The 18846-nt window shown below is 35.1% G+C and overlaps 1 protein-coding gene and 1 long non-coding RNA gene across 2 annotated transcripts; one reads left to right on the top strand and one right to left on the bottom strand.

The window, feature by feature from the left end:
• The first annotated feature begins 526 nt into the window (after positions 1 to 526).
• Positions 527 to 9363, top strand: LOC145068506 (TMV resistance protein N-like). Its single transcript, XM_079015475.1, has 8 exons — positions 527 to 743; positions 3134 to 3725; positions 4364 to 5462; positions 5552 to 5764; positions 6171 to 7028; positions 7116 to 7682; positions 8618 to 8693; positions 8792 to 9363. Exons 2-8 carry the CDS (start codon positions 3226 to 3228, stop codon positions 8959 to 8961), a joined length of 3483 nt encoding a protein of 1160 aa, XP_078871601.1. The 5' UTR covers positions 527 to 743; positions 3134 to 3225; the 3' UTR covers positions 8962 to 9363.
• On the bottom strand, positions 9299 to 10719 carry LOC145068507 (uncharacterized). The gene is made up of 3 exons (XR_013688988.1): positions 10388 to 10719; positions 10124 to 10261; positions 9299 to 9745 (listed from the first exon to the last, which is right to left on the bottom strand). It is a non-coding gene; the product is annotated as an uncharacterized LOC145068507 (long non-coding RNA).
• Between the last annotated feature and the right edge of the window lie 8127 nt (positions 10720 to 18846).

Genomic DNA, 18846 nt, shown 5'->3' with positions numbered 1-18846 from the left:
TATGGCGGAGCATTAGTGTAACGGTGGTGGTGATCAAGAGGCTTGGACTGTGAATTGGTGCAGATGAAGTGGCCCCTTTTTTTATCAGTCGTATCCTACCATCTGTTTAGGAAGAAAGAAACACCTTCCTATGAGAGAGAGAGAGAGAGAGAGAGAGAGAGAAAATGTGGGCCCCTTATTGATTTGATTTAACATTTATATTTAAATAAAAGAAAAAAATAATTAAGTAAATTGAAAAAACCAATTAAAAGGGCAAAGTCGTCTTTTCAAGTTTATCGGAGACCAGTTTTACAATGAAACTAGCCCAAAAGGCCTACAAATCCAAAAAACCTGTGGTTTGGACCAAAACCTCCAAAAAAAAATGCATACAACATGACCATTTTTGCAATTTAGTCTATTTAAACACAAATAAAAGTTAAATGATCACAAAAAAAAAAAGAAAAAAAGAAAAACTGCATACGAACAAACAACAAAAGCATACGAGCAAACAACAAAAATGATTACATATAATTCATTCTCCCTTTATATTTTACTTCCTCACTATTTTGGCTCCCTGGTTGACTATTGACAAACAGATAGAGATAAGGAGCAGATCTAGAGAGCATTCACAACTCAAATCGATCCAAGTTGAAAGAAGAAATTTAGGAAGAAATCGAATTATAATCTTTCAAAAGTAAGTTGATTGCAAAGCAAAGAGCTTAGAAAGGGAGTTTGCTAAAGTTCGGTGTTGCTGGAAATTTGAGGTAAGTTCCTCAAACTGATAAATTACTAAAATATATGTTATCAATAAAGAAATTGCAGTTTTATGCAAGCTATTGAGTGAATTTTTTTTGTCGATAAGCTAAGAAAAATGTCGATCTGGAATGTCAAACTTAACGTATTTTGACCTAATTGAATCAAAGTTATAAGTTTTTCAATTAGTATAGTTAGATGAGTAAGTTAAACAGATTTTGAAGTTAATATGTTGTTGTGTGTGGTATAAACGAATGGAAGTAAAAGGAAGTGATTCTAATGATGTGTGTTGTGATGTGGATACAAAAAGAAATTGAACAGGGGATGAGGTGTTTAATGGATGCTTTGAGAGGGGACTGGTCTCTGCGTGCGTTTCTGTGTGTATTAAGCTGTCCAAGTATGCTTAGCAGTATTTAAATTAATATATTGCCACGTTAAAGCATCAACTACTTGGGATATTCATGATAAGTACATAACATTATAATCAGATCAAAGATACTAGTTGTTAACTGATTATCAGTTAAGGTGTTTAAGTGTTTCAAAATGAGTATGGATGACTTGTTTGGTGTAAACATAGGTCCACCTAATGACCTAAAGCATAATTATCACCTAAAGCATCCGACAGAGGCGTTTACTAGATTGTTGTGAACATATGATGAATGGGGTCTTGTTCTAACTTCAAACTTTATGCATCATTAGTTGAGATTAATGATGGTAACGATAAAGCTATGTGATAAATTTCATTAAAGATATGGTTTGGGAAAGTGGTTATTATTCACATGATAATATTCTTGGTTGGAATTGATAGATAGAACCACGTCTTTTCAGCATTAAAAACATGTCTATAACTGAAAACCGGTCCTTAACTTTTAACCGTGTCACATTAGAATTTTCTTTATAGAACCCGGTTTCTTCATTATATAACCTGTTTTTTTCTAAAAAATGGGTCTTATATTTCAAGTCTTATATGCCTTTTTGTAATATTGTAAGGCTCCATTTAGTTACGAAAATTGTTTTCCGTTTTGCATTTTCAGTAGAAAATATATAGAAAACGCATTTAGCTAAAACTGATTGAGCTTTTATTTTCTATTTTAGAAAATTATAAAACATGTTTGGATGTCTATTTTCTATCACTTTTCATTTTCTAGTTTTTGTTATTTCAAATAACACACACCCCACCACATCCTTACCCACCCAACTCCCACCACACCCATCCCCACCCACAATCCTCCCTACTCCACCCCAGCCCAAGGTGGTCGTGTGGGTGGGTGAAGGGTGGGGTGTTTGGGTGAGTATGGGTATGGGTCTCTGGGTAGGGGCGACGTGGGGGTGTGGGGTGGGTGAGGCAGTAGGGTGGGTATGAGTGGGGTGTGGCGGGGTTGAGTGGGTATGGGTGGGGTACGTGGGTACATGGGGTAGTGTGTGATGGGGTTAGAGGAGGGGTGTAGGGTGGAATGGGACAAGATGGGGGTGGGTGAGGTGGGATGGGCGAGAGTGGGGTGGGTGTGGCTGTGTGGGGGTATGGATGGGGATGAGTATATGTGTGTTTTAGAAAAACTTGGAGTTGGAAAATTGTGGAAAACAATATTTATTGGCTTTTCAAAGTTTTCTAAGTTCTTTATAATTTTGGAAAATGGAAAAGTTTCATTTTCTTGGAATTTTTTTGAAAAATAAAATGTTAACTAAACAAATCTTCAAATTTCTCATATTACATAGAGTTTTTTTTTTTTTTTTTTGATAAACACCCCATTTTCTGTAAGTAAACGGAGCCTACGTTGATATTTGATGAATTTGTATTTTAATGTATGGAAGGGTAAGACAAATAGTGGTATCTATGTATTTGGAGTAAATGCTGAAACTTGGGATAAGTTAGTTGACAAATAGCATAAGTGATGAAATATAGTTTTGGGGTGAGAATGTACAATATTGAAGTGTGGTGGCTAAATGTTGAACTTAAAACTCCAAAGCTTGAGTAAATTATAATTACTTTTTCATTATTTTCAATTTGTGGTTAACTGGTATAGAGAATTGAGAGAGAAGAGTCGACTGTTGAGCGGTCGAAGCAGTTCGTCCCTATCTTTTGAATTAAGAGTAAAACATTAGTTTAAAGAAAAAAATTTAAGTATAAGCTTGCAAAGTAGAAAGTTTAAAAAAGGGAGAAATTTCCTCTACTTTGTTTAAGAGAAATTTAAGAGTAGAACATTAGTTTGTATAAAAATTGAAAACTAACTTAGATCATCTAAACCAATTCATGCTTATCTTTTAAAATAAAACTTGTATTATACCTTCAAAGCAGTTTTTATGAAAATAAAAAATAAAAAAAATGCAAGGGCTAGTTATGAATTTTACATTATACTAAGTTCGATTATGAGTTCTGACAAGGTCTTTCTACATGAAACAGGTTTTATCGGAGACTTGCATCTCCCTATATATTTTAGCTCATTAAGGTGCACAAAAATCACATATATTCTATCTCAACAAGTCAACACGTCCATGGCATCTTCATCCTCTTCCCGTTCCACTTTGGCCTTTTCTTCTCAACCATGGAAGTACCATGTTTTTCTTAGTTTTAGAGGAGAAGACACTCGTAAGACCTTTGTGGATCATCTATATACAGCTCTTGAACAACAAGGGATCCACACTTACAAAGATGATGAAACACTTCCTCGGGGTGAATCAATCGGCCCATCCCTTGAGAAGGCTATTGAAGAATCACAAATTTCGGTCATCATATTCTCTAAAAACTATGTTAATTCTTCATGGTGCTTAGATGAACTTGCATATATTATGAAATGCAAGGATAGGAAAGGGCAAATTGTTATGCCCATATTTTATGATGTGGAGCCCTCTATAGTGCGAAAACAAAAACAAATATATGGAGAAGCATTTTCCAAACACGAGTTGGAGAACAACAAAAAGGTTGAATCATGGAGAAAAGCACTTGTGGATGCAAGCAGCATTTCTGGATGGGAAATCAAGCTCATGGCCAATGGGTAATTCTCTTCTTTGTTTTTGCACTTTTGGTGCTTAAGATATGTGTGCTCTAAAAGACATTTATACTTGTCTCTTAGAAGCTTTATATACAACTGATTTAATTACTCTTGATGATGTTGATGACCTTGATAAACACAGGCGTTAAATAGTTTACTTGATCTGCCTGTGTTGAGGGGAGTCAAATAATATTAAAAATCACTACACCATTGTGCTAAGAACCCATAAAGTAGACATTGTCACATGCTGATCTATTTAGCTTTTCCAAACTGGTAAAAGGTTATGAAATGCTTTCATTAGTGTCCTTTCTTAAGCTTGTGGGCTCCCAAATACCTGAAACTTTAGGCTGTTTTTCGATACTACAAATACAAGAAAAAGTATTTCATGATCTTAATAAATTAAAAGAATAATATGAAAATAAGCATTGATTGATTTCAACGAGGTATAATTCTAATTCCACACTTAGCACCTCATTTCAAGCTAAAATGTTTGATGTTCCCAAGAAAATCGTTACAAACTACTTGTGATATTGACTTTAGGTAATTATGACTCATTTTCTTTATTTCATGGAACATGAAACAATCTACCTCGTTTTTCAGTGTGAGCATATGTTAATTACCCTTGTGTGTCCGATGTGTAGGCATGAATCAAAGGGCATTAAAGAAATTGTTGACACAATTTCACATAGGTTGCGTCCACTAACTTCAAGTGCAAATAAAAACTATATTGGAATTGAGGCTCGCCTGAAAGATTTGAAGTCAAAGTTAGAAATTGGCTCGGGCGGTGTGCGCATGATTGGTATATGGGGGGTTGGGGGTGGTGGTAAGACTACTCTTGCATTATCTATTTATAGTGAAATATCTAGCAAGTTTGATGGTTTCTGCTTTGTTGAAAATATTCGGGAGGAATCAAGCAGATATGGTTTGGAAAAATTGCAGAAAAAAATTCTCTCGGATGTTTTGAAAAAAAACGAAATGGAGGTAAATAAAGATGGAGAAGAATGGTTGCCAGATGATAGGCTTCGCCGTATAAATGTCTTGATTGTTCTTGATGATGTCGATCACCATGACCAACTAAAAGCATTAGCTGGATCACATAATTGGTTTGGTGAAGGAAGCCGAATAATCATCACAACTAGAGATGAGCATGTATTAACTGCACACAAAGTAGATGTGATACACAATATTACCTTGTTAAGCGATGATGAGGCTATGAATCTCTTCTGCAAGCTTGCACCCCAGGAATACAGATCTAAGGAAGATTATGAGCTACTTTCAAAAGAGGTGGTTTCTTATTCTGGTGGGCTCCCTTTAGCACTTACAGTTCTTGGTTGTTTTCTGTGTGACAAAGACATTAATACGTGGAGGAGTGTATTAGCCAGACTGAAAAAGATCCCGGAGACTGATATTGTGGAAAAGCTAAAAATCAGCTATGATGGACTTAAACCAGTTGAAAAAGAATTGTTCCTTGATATTGCGTGTTTCTTCAGAAGGCGGTATAAAGATGAAAGGATAATGGCGATGTTTGATGCTTGTGGTTTTTACCCTGGTATAGGCATAAGGGTGTTGACAGAAAAGGCTCTCATAACCATTTCGGATGGAAGGTTTGATATGCATGATCTGGTGCAAGAAATGGGACACTACATTGTCAGAGGGGAACACCCTAACAATCCCGAAAAACATACTAGAGTTTGGAAGAAGGAAGATGTTCTGAAAGTATTTGCTACGAATGCGACGGAGGTAATGGTTAAGCTAGATTTGCATGATATATTATGTATAAAGAAACATTTTTAACTACACCATGTCACCATTTTGTTCCTCTATTACAGGAACTTGACATGATTCAAGCAATAAGATTTGAATGCTATTCGTATGGTCCAGTAGAACTCCTTCCTCCGGTTGTTGCAAACATGAAAAATCTGCGGTGGGTTGATTGGAGAGGTTATTATGCAAGTCCTTTTCCTACTAACTTTCCACCAAGGGAGCTTTGTTGTCTAATATTGGATTGCTACTCCCAGAAACAACTTTGGAAGGGTTATAAGGTGAATTCTACTTGTTTTTCTGATTATCTAATGAAAATAAAAGTGGATTAATAATCATAGACCTGAGTAGTTCAGAGAGTAAATTATTAGTAGCTACAAGTATAATTCATGTGATCTGCATAATTATAAACATAAGTCTTGTTATAAAGGATCCACATCATTTAAGGTTGGAATCTCCTTTCTTCAAGTTACTGGTGTTCATAATTCAGATTAACCAAACAACCTGTCCAATTCTTTTGTTATTCTGCTTATCTGGATTTTCTTACTCCAGTACTCAGGTTCGATTTTTGGGTGAAACCACTTAAAACTCTTATTAACTTGATATATTTTTATGGAGGAATAGATTAAGAGCTGTTAAAAAAAAAAATTGAAATATTATTGACTTGTTTGCACATGTATACAACAGTTACTTCCGAATTTGAAAATCATGGAACTCTATGATTTGGAAAAACTAATCACGACGCCAGACTTCGATAGACTTCCAAATCTTGAAAGATTTGTTCTTCATGGATGCCGGTGTTTAAAAGAGATTCATCCTTCGATTGGACGCTTGAAAGGACTTGTTTTCTTGTCTATAGAATTTTTTCCCAGTCTTAAGATATTTCCACCCATTACCCAACTAAAGGAACTCGAGACCCTTTCGTTATCATATTGGCACAAACTTGTCAAGCTCTTAGAGATCCAACAACAGAACATGGACAATTTACCACAACTTCATCCGGATAGTAGTGGGAAAGAAGTTAAAAAATCTTCAACAAACTTTTCAGTTACTTGTTGGACGTGTGGTGACACTGAAGTTAAGAAACCAGGAGAGGACCTCATTGATGTAGAAGAATGCTGTTTAGAAGAGCCTTTTTCACCTCACAACAACATGAAGCTCCACACAGTGTTGTGGCTATTTCCTAGAGGGTTAAGAAAGTTGGATCTCTGGTTCTGCAATTTGGGGGATAAAGAGATGGGGTCTGCTGTTTGGGATTTACCCAACTTGGAAGAACTCAATCTAGCAGGAAATTATTTTTCACGATTAAATTTTAGTCTGTTGAGACTTCCTCGGCTGAAATGGCTCAATGTGTCTGGCTGTGAAAACCTTGTAGGATTGTCAGAGTTGCCATCAAGCATAGCCGTTCTTAGAGCGGATTGGTGTACATCACTTAAAAGCCTTGGAGATATTTCAAACTGTAAATGGTTGTGGAAAGTCTCACTTCGAGGTGATAATGAACTAGGTCCACTTGTTAGTGACATATTGCTAGACTCCATGCTCCAGGTTTGGCTCTACATACCTTCTGAATTTCTATATTTATTATGTAAACATGAACATTAGAATCCTAATTGAATGTATTTTCCATGACAGGGAAATGCTATTGAACATCACTTTATCAGTGTCGCTCTTGCACATCAAATCACTCCAAAGAGGTTTGTAGGTAGGCTGTTTAGGAGGACAACATTTACACTGGATCTTCCACATGATTGGTACAACAACTTTTGTGGGTTCTTAATATGCATTGTTACCAACATCACACATCGGCCTGTTAATATAATCATCAGGCAGGAGGTAGATCAAGATTCCCAATCCGAGCTTTGGCAGGAGTCTAATAATGAAGCACTGGCTCCTAAATATGATGAAACAGCGACATTCCTAGGCTATGTTTCCTTTAGTTCATTGAGGCACACCACATCCTTGAATTCATCATACAATAAGATTTCATTTTCCTTAGACATCAGGTATGAGAAGTCATTATATGGTAAGACTTATATTGGAGCTGAGCTCATTCCTAAGGAACAAAAAGGCGATCAGGTGCAAACAAGTTGCTCAGAATTTTGGGATGGTGAAGGTAAATATAGAGACATATTTAGGATCCAGAATGATTCTGTCAAGATCTTATGGCAACCTGACAACGACACCTCTCAAAGCGGCATGGTATCATTTACTTTTATGAAAACAACATTTCCACCTGTCTCCCCTTCCCTTGTTTCCCACTTTCCCCTTGACTTTAGGTACCATTAAGGTTAGGTAAATGCATCACTTTAGTCTCAATGACGTATTTATTAGTGATTTGTTTTTAAGTTTGTGGTTTTCTCTGTATTCTCTTATTTGACCATTATGAATTTTCCCATTTTCCCCGGCTTCTCCTTCTACTTTAGTGGTTTCTGTGTTTCTTGGACTGTTTTGCTGCATTTGTTTGCGTTTTGATGCTTATATCCATCCTGTCAGTAGCTTCTTTTACCATCATCTAGCATTTCCACACCAAGTATTTTTCTCAAAACTAAACGGTATTCTTGGGGATTGTGGGTTTGTTTCTCTGGCATTTGGAATCAATGATGTGTTTGGTTGGCCAAATCCTACTAGCCAAACAAATCACAAATTCCAAATCCTACCAACCAACAGTATGTCAAAGGATTTGGAGCGTAGATCTGATAAATGACAAAATTACCCTCCCTCTCTCTCTCTCTCTCTCTCTCTCTCTCTCTCTCTCCAAGTATTTATTTGTTTTATAAATAATGTATAACAATAAATTATATGAAAATGATTAAATTACCTTTTGATTAATTGATTCTATACAAAAACTTTCTTAATACATAGAAAAGTGGATTATTTACATAAATAAGAAATTATATTTGTTTGATGTGTAGGCATACCTCTGGTCCAAAAACTGAAGTCAAAATTAGGACAAATTAATAAAATCAAATTGCATCTCTGAACTTAGCTCTTACAGATAAGAACATGTTGTTTATATCTGCAGAAGGGAGCCTAAAACTGTGATGCTGCAAACAAAAAATCAAACTTACGCTTTTTAGCCTCATTTATTTACATTCTTGAGTTTAACTTGTTATTTACTTTGTATACAATTGCAGGAAGCGGTTTTCAAAGTGGATGTACAGAATGCTAAAGAAAAAAGAGAGGCTATGAAGGCAGTTTCCAGCCTTGCAGGTTTACTATATATTATGTTGGTTTTGTTTTCATTCTATTTTCATTTGACCGAGTACTATAAGTTTCCCTAATTAAACTTTGTTTTGAAATATTTACAGGGATCCGATCGATAGCTATGGATATGAAACACAAGAAATTGACGGTGATTGGAGTTACTGACACAATTGTTATCAGCAGCAAACTTAGAAAGCGTTGGCACACAGAGGTTCTGACTGTTGGCCCAGCCAGAGGTTTGTGGAAGCTTATAGGGCCTACAATCCTTTCATGACACATTACTCTGTTCACAAATTATACAAGAGTAAACACATGTACCTAGTGCATCTTTTCTTGTACGCTTTAAATATCTTTGGAATATATGGATATTCCAGCGGAATGGTGGTCTGGATGATGGCGACGGAGGTGGTAGTGGTGGTAGCAGTGGGGTGGTGATGAGAAATTATGGTTGTACTATGTTTGTGTGTCCTGAATACAAAGGCAAAACAATCATTCTTGAAATGAAATTTAACCAAACTTGTGACCAAATAAGCACCAATAGAGTCTAATTTTAAGCTACATGTTACTCCAAATCCATTCTCCAACTTAAAGGAGATGAATTTTGATAGAAATTATGGTTGTAGTATGTTTGTGTGTTCACTATATATTATAAAATCAGGATTCTGTTACACATTTAGTGGATATTTGTTTGGTTTCTAACTATGCAAGGCGTTTGATTAACAACCAATAAGCCTCGGACATACCAAAAGAATACTTAATTAGAGTGTCATAAGCCAAAGTTCCTAAAATTTGTAGTTGTCTTCTCCATGCTTCAAAAAACTACCTAAAGAGTTTAGCTTTACCACATCTATCTTAAAAAGTAATTTAAGGACCAATGTTTAGACTTGTGATTTCAAACCTCATTCTTCCAGGAACCCAAATCCATTGCCATATCAAACAAGCTGTTAGTGACATGGCATTGGAATTCAAGAAAAGAAGCCCCCTTGGTTTTCTGCTTCTGAAAAATAAAAGTTCATTGGATCTCTGGAAGCCAAAGGAATTCCCCTTCAACTAGAAACCTGAAAAAAAAATGTTTAATCTTAGTGAAACTCCTAGTGATCTTTTAAATTATATATTAAGTAATACACAAAGCCATGCGCTTAAAGCATTTCACAATGCTTCGATAATTTAATATTACTACGCTACACATCCTTATTTCACACATGCAGTCGATGATCAGAAACAATAACAAAGTATTGTTTCACTAAAATTCTCTCAATGAAGGCAATTTTCAATATTTCAGATTAGGTAATAACAGATACATTTGCACAAAAAACTCAGTATGAAACATATAGAACCATTCGCTAAAACCACTTGTGTAGCTTAAAAGCATCTTTCTATTACAACTACTAGAACTTCCTCAAAAAAATCCAAATAACAATTTAATCAAAACTTACTTTGTTTTGCACGGGGAAATTGATGAAATTGTGATCGATCGGTATAAAAGTATCTTTCTATTACAACTACTAGAACTTCCACAAATTTTCATGTCTTCCTGCAAAAATGTGTGCCTTCAAGAAGTGCGTTTGTAAAACCTAAAACCGATCGGCACAAATATGTCATTCTGTTCGGTAAAACCTAAAACGGTTCTACACAAAACATCAAAATAATCGTCGTAAAATAGGTAATCGGGAATTGTAGACACAGAATGATGAAAAAACCTTATCTGTTGAAGGAATAGAACATGTGAAGTGTGAGCTTGGAATCCGTAGCCGGATTTGAAACCTCGATCCAGTAAACCCACAGTACTATTTTCACATCCAACCCCGATTTTCCCCTTCTGCCAAAACAACACTCAGTTTTTCCAGCGTTTCATCAGAACCAAACATTTCCCAGAAATATTCCGGCAAAGTTATGAAGGAGGGTACCGAAGAAGACCGGTTCGTCTGTGGCCGGGGCGTTAGGCAGGACGCGAAGAACCAAAGGAGTGTCGATGTAGGAAAGAAGATGCCGAATCACCGGTGAGATGGGGGAGGGGTAAATCGGTAATAATAGAAAGTATGATAAAATTATATAAACATTTCAAAGTACGATAAAATTATATAAACATTTCATGGTATTTATTAAATCTCACAATTTCAGTATTTATTATTATTATTATTATTATTATACAATATATTAAAGTTATCCAACCTTATATTATTTTAATACAAATAGTGAAATAGTCTTTATGGTTTCATTTTCTGGCATGGTCCCGACCCTATAAAATGCCTTTTATACCGTTCTATTTTCCTTTAGAGAGAATTTTGTATACATCCTTATAAACTTTCATAATTTCGTCTATATATTTGTAACACTTTAAATATATCCTAATAAAACCTATAAATTCACATATATACTAAAATACTTAATTTAACAATAATTAATGTATTTAAAAAAGAAAAACATTATCTTTAAACTAAATTATAATTAAATTACTATAATGTCCAATTGCAATCCTTTCCATAATCAATCTCTTTATTCACGATTTAATTATTATTAGCTTCATATTTTTATACTTGATTAGCAAAACCTGGTGAATGTATATTCTTAATCGATTGCTAAACAATATATTTTATTTCCTACTATCGATTTAAGAGACCTACGATTATTCTATTTTAAACAATTTTGTTATTCATTTGGTTCTTTTCGGTTAGAGATAACATCATAGAAAACTACTTTTAATGTGAGTGTCGATATTTTTATAATGATTCATAAAGTAAATAGGTCAATAATAGAAATATAGGAGAATGATAATATTGTAATTGTACAAGTAATTGTTTTCTTAATAGTTAAAAACCATTTTAAGGATAGTTTTTTTATTTTTTCAATATATTAAACATGATTAAATTAAGTTTTTTGGTATATATGTGAGTTTATAGCTTTTATAAGGATATAAATGTAATTTGAAATTTTACAAAGATATAGACATAGTTATGAAAGTTTGTAAGAATATAGATGAAATTTCCCCTTTCTTTTCTTTTATATAGACATAGTTATGAGTAATGTTTCAACATTTAGGTAAACACTAAAGTGAGTAAACTATGGGTAGACTTTTTTTTTAAGTAATTAGAAGAATTGCAAGTTGTGTTCTTTCTATTTTAATCTTTCCATTAAATTAAAAGAAATATACTTTTTATTCATTAATTTTACAGGGTTCTATATGCATGACACTACCAGTTAGGTATGAATATCTGTATAGAAGGAGTAAAGACTTGACTTTTCTTGGTTCATAACAAAAACATAGATAAAATCATTTAGGTTCTAATCGGTGTGTGGTAATGGTGGCGGTGACGGTGACGGTAGGTGGATGAGGGTGGCGGTGGTGACAGCGGGGGTAGGTGGTGGTGGGTGATGGTGGCGGTAAAAGAACAATTATGCCTACTTTTGCGCAACCAAATTTCATCACCAATTCTTTTGAAGGGGTTAGCTCTCATTTTCACACATAATGCCATTTTACTTATAGATTGTTACCCATATTAACATATTGCTTACATTTTGATATCAGTAATATTAATTAGGGACAGATAACTTACAACGTCCTTAAATAGCATTTTGATTTTTTTTTCTAGGAGGACTCTGAAGATGGTAAAGAAAACGGAGAATCCAATGACCCACAAGGTACATTGCCTTTTGTTTGAAACTTTGATTTTGGCTAAATAAGTTTCTGTACGAATGGATGTAAATGACTAATACTCTTCATAGAGGCTGAACTTTTTGGGTAAAGATAGGGTAATGTTCATGATTTTACAGTTGAATGTACCTCAATAAAATCTTCTCGTTTTATCCATTTTTTTTGGCGTATCCAACCCCGCAAAGCAGGGTTTTTCACTAGTTATCTATATAAAATAAAATATATAAAACTATGAGTTATGATATAAAAGCATTATGTTTTAAGCGTAAAAGTTTTGATTTGCTACTATTTCAAATGTATTAATAATTAAATGATATATTTACAACTAAAAACATTGGTTTAGATTATATATTTCACAACTCATTGCCTATTTTTTTGCATCTCACTTGAATGTGGTTTTTTTTTCCAAAAAACGCCAATATTGATTTTTTATAGCACATCATTGGTCATTACTGCTAATATGACAAAACTCAAATTTGAGTTAAAACCAAATTTTTACTTGTCATTAATGATTTTTTAGAATATTTTCAAATCACAACGATTTTTTATAAAGAAACAAAATATAAAGTAGTATTTTATATATACGATCCTAAAAAGATTTTTTTTCCAAAAAAAACTAATTAAATATCTAAAATAACATGTAATATTCATGTCAGTATTTTAATATTTCATAGCTTATTCATGTTATATTATAACATGGTAAATGTTTAGATTAAATGTGTCAATAAACACCCCAAACATCTCTAACCATTTCCGCTACAATCATAACAGTAGAGTGCAATTGACTAATCACTTAATTTATTGAGAAACAATACTTTTTATACTTAAAGAATGATCCAACATCATAAAATTTACATCAACGTTGATTGTTTGTTGCTTCAAGATCTTTCACACTTATAATCTAAAACAAGAATGTATTTATAGTTTCATTTTGTAATATATGAAGCATAAAAATATCATCTGAAATAAATTTCAAAAATTACAAAACATAGAAAGAAACTTGAGATCGTATAATTTAACTGACTTTGAATTTTTTATAATATTTGCTTTAAATCAATCAAATGACTTGATTTTTTGAATTTTTGATATACCCGAAGAAGATCGTATCGTCACAATGCATTTCATCATTGAATAGTTTCTTTTAGACATATGACAACTACAATATTTTTCTTTATTTTTATGTATTCTACCTAACAAAATTTAAAAGTATAAAAAGATAACAAGTATAGATAACAAAACATGAAAAATAATGTTTTTATATAGGTAACATGTTTCCATTAATATATTAACTAATTATAATAAATTAAAAAGTTTGGAGGTTTAAATGAATATATAGACAAAACTGCAAATTTGGTCCTTGTGGTTTTCAAAAACCTTTGGATGGGGTCCAAAAAGTTTCCAACTTGCATGGAAGATCCAAAATTAAGGTTTTTATGGGTTTTTGGTCCAAAAAAACTTAAAAAGACGATTATGCCCTTTTATTTTCTTTTTTGTATTTTTTATAACTATTCTAATGTTGTTTTAATTAAAAAAAAAGTATCCCCCACCCCACCCTCTCTCTCTCTCTATCTCTCTCTCTCCCTCTCTCTCTCTCTCTCTCTCCTGAACGCCATCTATCAAAAGAAAATTGATATCTCAAAATTGAACCACCTGTGGATTCATTCTCGCCGCCACCGAAACCAACGGATCCGTCAACAACCCCACTTTCGGAACTGTAACTCCATCTTAATCGATTCATTTCATCTTCGGTATACCCCTCTTCAGCCACCACTGTACATTTACATTTCCGACACCCAAAACTCCAACTCTAATCTTCTCCACTTTCTTCATGTCCCTCTCTCATCTCGTTCTCCATCTGAAATGGGTGTTCGTTACAACACGCGATCAAAGGTGCTCGTCGAAGGTCGTGGGGACAATGTGTGGCATAGATCTATGCCCTTAAACCTGCATCTGGGTGTATTGAGAGCTCCGACGACCAGTGGTATTCATCTTCTCTCGCAAGGCGTCGCCGCTGGTGGTAAAGCGAGAATAGATATGAGCTCGTTTTATCTATAAATTCGATCCACTTTAATTTCAAGCACCTTCTGAATCTCTCCTCTCTGATCAACGACCTCCGTATGAACTTTTGTTTCAGTTCAGATTGAGACTATAAATCAACACCTCAAAGGCTTGGAGCAGGTGGGTAAGAACCTCGAGGTGGAGCCAACAAATTTTTGGTGGTTGTATTGACCAGTGGGATGGTGAGGTTTGATTTTGATTTGTTGTAGGTTTGATTTTGATTTCCACCTATGATACGATCAAGAAGAAGAAGTGGGTATCGTATTTTTTTCTTTTTCCCAAACCTTCTTCAATGGACCGACAATTGATTTTGATCTAGTTGAAGAACGAATTACACTTCAGAACAATCTTAATTATACTTTATTTCCATATTAATTGTGAAGAAAGAGAAAGTTAGTGATCCATAGAAACAAAGACGAGAGAGAGAGAGAGAGAGAGAGAGAGAGAGAGAGAGAGAGAGAGAGAGAGAGAGAGAGAGAGAGAGAGAGAGAGAGAGAGAGAGAGAGAGACGAAGCGAGAGAGACAGAGAGAGAGGGTGGGGTGGAGATATTTTTTTCTTTTTTCTTTATTTTTTAATTAAAACAACATTAGAATAGTTATAAAAAATCCAAAAAAGAAAATAAAAGGGCATAATCGTCTTTTTAAGTTTTTTTGGAACAAAAACCAAGAAAAACCTTGATTTTGGACCTTCCATGCAAGTTGGAAACTTTTTGGACCCCATCTAAGGGTTTTTGAAAACCACAAGGACCAAATTTGCAGTTTTGTCGAATATATAGTTCAAAGATATATAGCTTATCTTTTAACGATATTGATTCGAATATATATAACCCATAGATTTGAACGGAAGCCCACGTTAATTTGTAGAAGCCATGGGCCCAGAAGAGAATGGGCTGTTTCAAGGCTTTTGGGCCGCCACAGCTTTTTTTGGGCTTAATGAAAGACGAGCAGGCGTATCGTAGACCTGCCGACCCACACTTCGGTCCGTAAAGGAGTCTGCTAAAGTTCCGTTTGGAAATTTGAGGTACGTTCCTCAAACTCATAAATTGATAAATTATAGGTTATCAATAAATAAATTGAAGTGTTAATGAAGTTTTATACAAGTTATAGACTGGATTTTTACCAATAAGCTAAGAAAAATGACGATCTGGAATGTTATTTTGACCTAATTTAGTCAAAGTTGTGTAGTTTTTTGAATTAGTATAGCTAGATGAGTCACTTAAACATTTTTTTTTGAAGTTAATATGTTGTTATGTGTGTTATAAACGAATGTAATTAGGGGGGAATAAGTCTAATGATGTGTATACAAAAAGAAGTCTAACAGGAGGATGAGGACATTTAATCGATGCTTTGAAAGGGGATTGGTCCCCAGTGTGTGTTTATTGAGTAATCCATGTATGCCTGGCACTATTTAAATTCATATATTGCTTTGCTACGTTCAAATTAAAGCACCGACTACCTGGGAAGTTCATGATAAGTACATACCATTATAATCAAATAAAAGTTACTAGTTGTTAACCACTTATCAGTTGATGTGTTTGAGTGTTTGAAAATGAGTCCGGTTAATGATGGAAATGCTCTTTTGGTGTAAACATGGGTCCACCTAAAACATAATTATCATCTAAAGCATTGGCACAAGATAGATTGGTGTTAACATATGATGGAAGGTATATATGGTCTTCGAACTTGAAACTTTATGCATCATGATTAAGCTAACTGATAATTTCAACATGGATAGGGTAGGGGAAAGTGTTTGTAATTCACACGATAATGTTCTTGGTTGGAATTGATAGATAGAACCAAAGGTGCTGGATTATGATTGAAGGGCATATAAAGCAAAATTTTGATATATTATGCAGGTTCTGTCAACTAATGGTTGAGGTAGTGTTAACATGTGAAAGCTGAAAGGCATGTTATAAAATTTGTACATTTATATTTATTGTGGAGTTTATGCTTTCATGCTTATCATTTAGGCTACACATTCTTATTTTCCATGTAGGATATGCATCTTCATTGCTATGAAAAACAGGGGAGGTTGGGCCAAGCTATCTTCAAAATCCCTAGGTGCTAGTTTAAACCCTAGGTGTAAGTGGTGAAAGTTATAAATTGACAAGGTTCATTAGCAAACTTTAGTGATTATAGCGAAACTTTTATTCTGAAAGGTTCGAGGAGACGAGGAGCATAATAGGTTAAAAGATACATGTGTGAATTAAGGTAATGGTAAGTGTTAGTGTAACACAGTCGAGGATTGAAATGGCAAAGTCTAATGAGTTGAGTAATGCCTGAGAGTTGGCATGTTGCTATTTGGTAACTTGTTTATATACTTGTTATGATTTGTACGGCTGAATGAGAGTGGAGTATGATTACTTGGGCATGAGATTATACTGATTATGTTATGACCTGGGATCTAGATCTCGTGACAGGACCTGTTGTGCTTCCTACAGCCGTGAGTATTACTAACACCTAATCTCCTATTGAGAGGAGACTAGGTTAAACTATTCTAAGATATTAAAAACAATTGACTTCAAGCATAATTTTATTTCATGAACGACTACCCTTTAAATAGGGATAAACAAAGGACTCTAATTAGGAAACAAGATCACCCAAATCGACTCAAATACTAAATGATCCTAATTACCAAATTTAAAAACTGAAACAAGATAATTTCCTAAAATAAGATACTCTCCAGAAAATACTTATTATCCGTATGATTCATAACATTACTCCCGTCCTACGCATTGAGCTTGTCCTCAAGCTCAATAGTCATCCATTAGCGTCATCTTCCTCATTGTCCATCATGATGCAAAAGAGCTTGACACATTTATGCCCAATCGAGAATATTTCATCACAGTTGAAGCACAAGCCTTTTGCCCGCCTCTCTGCCATTTCTACAGCCGTTAGTTTTTTTTAGGCCGGATTTAGTGTTTCAGTTTTGTAGTTTCCAGCTCCCCCTTTTCCTGCAGACTCTCGTTTTTGGCTTCCAGCCGAGGTTTGGTTTCCCGTAGGCCCGACCCCTATTGGTTGTCCTGCTTCGGCCACCCTTAGCTCAATTTTTCTAGCTAGATTCATGGCATAGTATAGAGTTATGGGTCTCGCAAATTCAACCTCATATCTTATCACATTTATTAGCCCCGCACAAAAGTGCCACATGCTTTGTTCTGGAGTTACTCCGGTCGTTCTTCCTAATAGAGACTCGAAACTTGCACAATAGTCTTCCACCGTGCCGGTTTGCCTGAGTTGCGTTAGTTCTCCTAGCGGGTTCATACTCATCGGAGGCCCAAAACGAATTTTGCACTCCTCCACAAACTCGTTCCAGGTTGGCTGTCCTTTCATCCGCCTCAAATTCCGATACCAGTCGCTTGCCTTGCCTTGAAGAACAAAGGTTGCCTGACGAACCCATGCTTCAGTTCGAGTTTGTTGTTCTTCAAAGAAATCTTCGCACTTCTGTAGCCAAGCCAGGGGGTCGTCCTTGCCATCATAAGTTGGAAACTCCATCTTTGTAAATCTCGGCACCCTAGTTGCTTTATACCCATTGACTTCATCAGTTTCGTCCCATATTTTGAACCCCTGTTCTGGTTCTGTCCTCCTTTGATACATAGGCTCTTGATCAACTTTTCGATTATGTGTTGACGCTTCACCTTTTAAAGGATCCCACTTATATTTGAACTTCGGTTGGTAAGTACTCCTCCATGATTCCGATTCATGTGCCTTCCCTGTGCTGTTAGGGTTTATTCCAAACCCCTTCCCTGCGTTGTTAGGGTTTATCCCAAACTCTCCTCGTCCCCGTCCTACCCCTGTTGAGGATATGAATCCCCTTCCTTCTTGCGCGCCCAAATTAATACCCTTGCCTCTACCCTGGTTGGGTTCGTTGTTGTCTTCAAATTGTTGTTCACCTTCTTCCTCCACGCTGGCTTCTGATCTGTTTTTAGAGTTTGTATGTTTTGACAAACCTTCTTCCAGGGACACATATTTAGCTTGTAAGTCTGCAATCGCCCCTTTAATCTCGTTATTTCTCTGTTCCTGTCGAATCATGAATTCCTCCAACTTTTTCATCAAATCTTCTGCAGGAGTCGCCATCACGAGTGGCTTTGATACCAAATTTGTTATGACCCGGGATCTAGATCTCGTGACAGGACCTGTTGTGCTTCCTACAGCCGTGAGTATTACTAACACCTAATCTCCTATTGAGAGGAGACTAGGTTAAACTATTCTAAGATATTAAAAACAATTGACTTCAAGCATAATTTTATTTCATGAACGACTACCCTTTAAATAGGGATAAACAAACGACTCTAATTAGGAAACAAGATCACCCAAATCGACTCAAATACTAAATGATCCTAATTACCAAATTTAAAAACTGAAACAAGATAATTTCCTAAAATAAGATACTTTCCAGAAAATACTTATTATCCATATGATTCATAACAGATTATTTGCCACCGTTGTGTG

Source organism: Lactuca serriola, chromosome 8 (genome assembly GCF_051521515.1).
Source record: "Lactuca serriola cultivar US96UC23 chromosome 8, Lser_US96UC23_V15, whole genome shotgun sequence".
Taxonomy (NCBI): domain Eukaryota; kingdom Viridiplantae; phylum Streptophyta; class Magnoliopsida; order Asterales; family Asteraceae; genus Lactuca; species Lactuca serriola.
The sequence above is the reverse complement of the archived record's forward strand: the minus strand, read 5'-3'. Positions and strand labels throughout refer to the sequence as shown.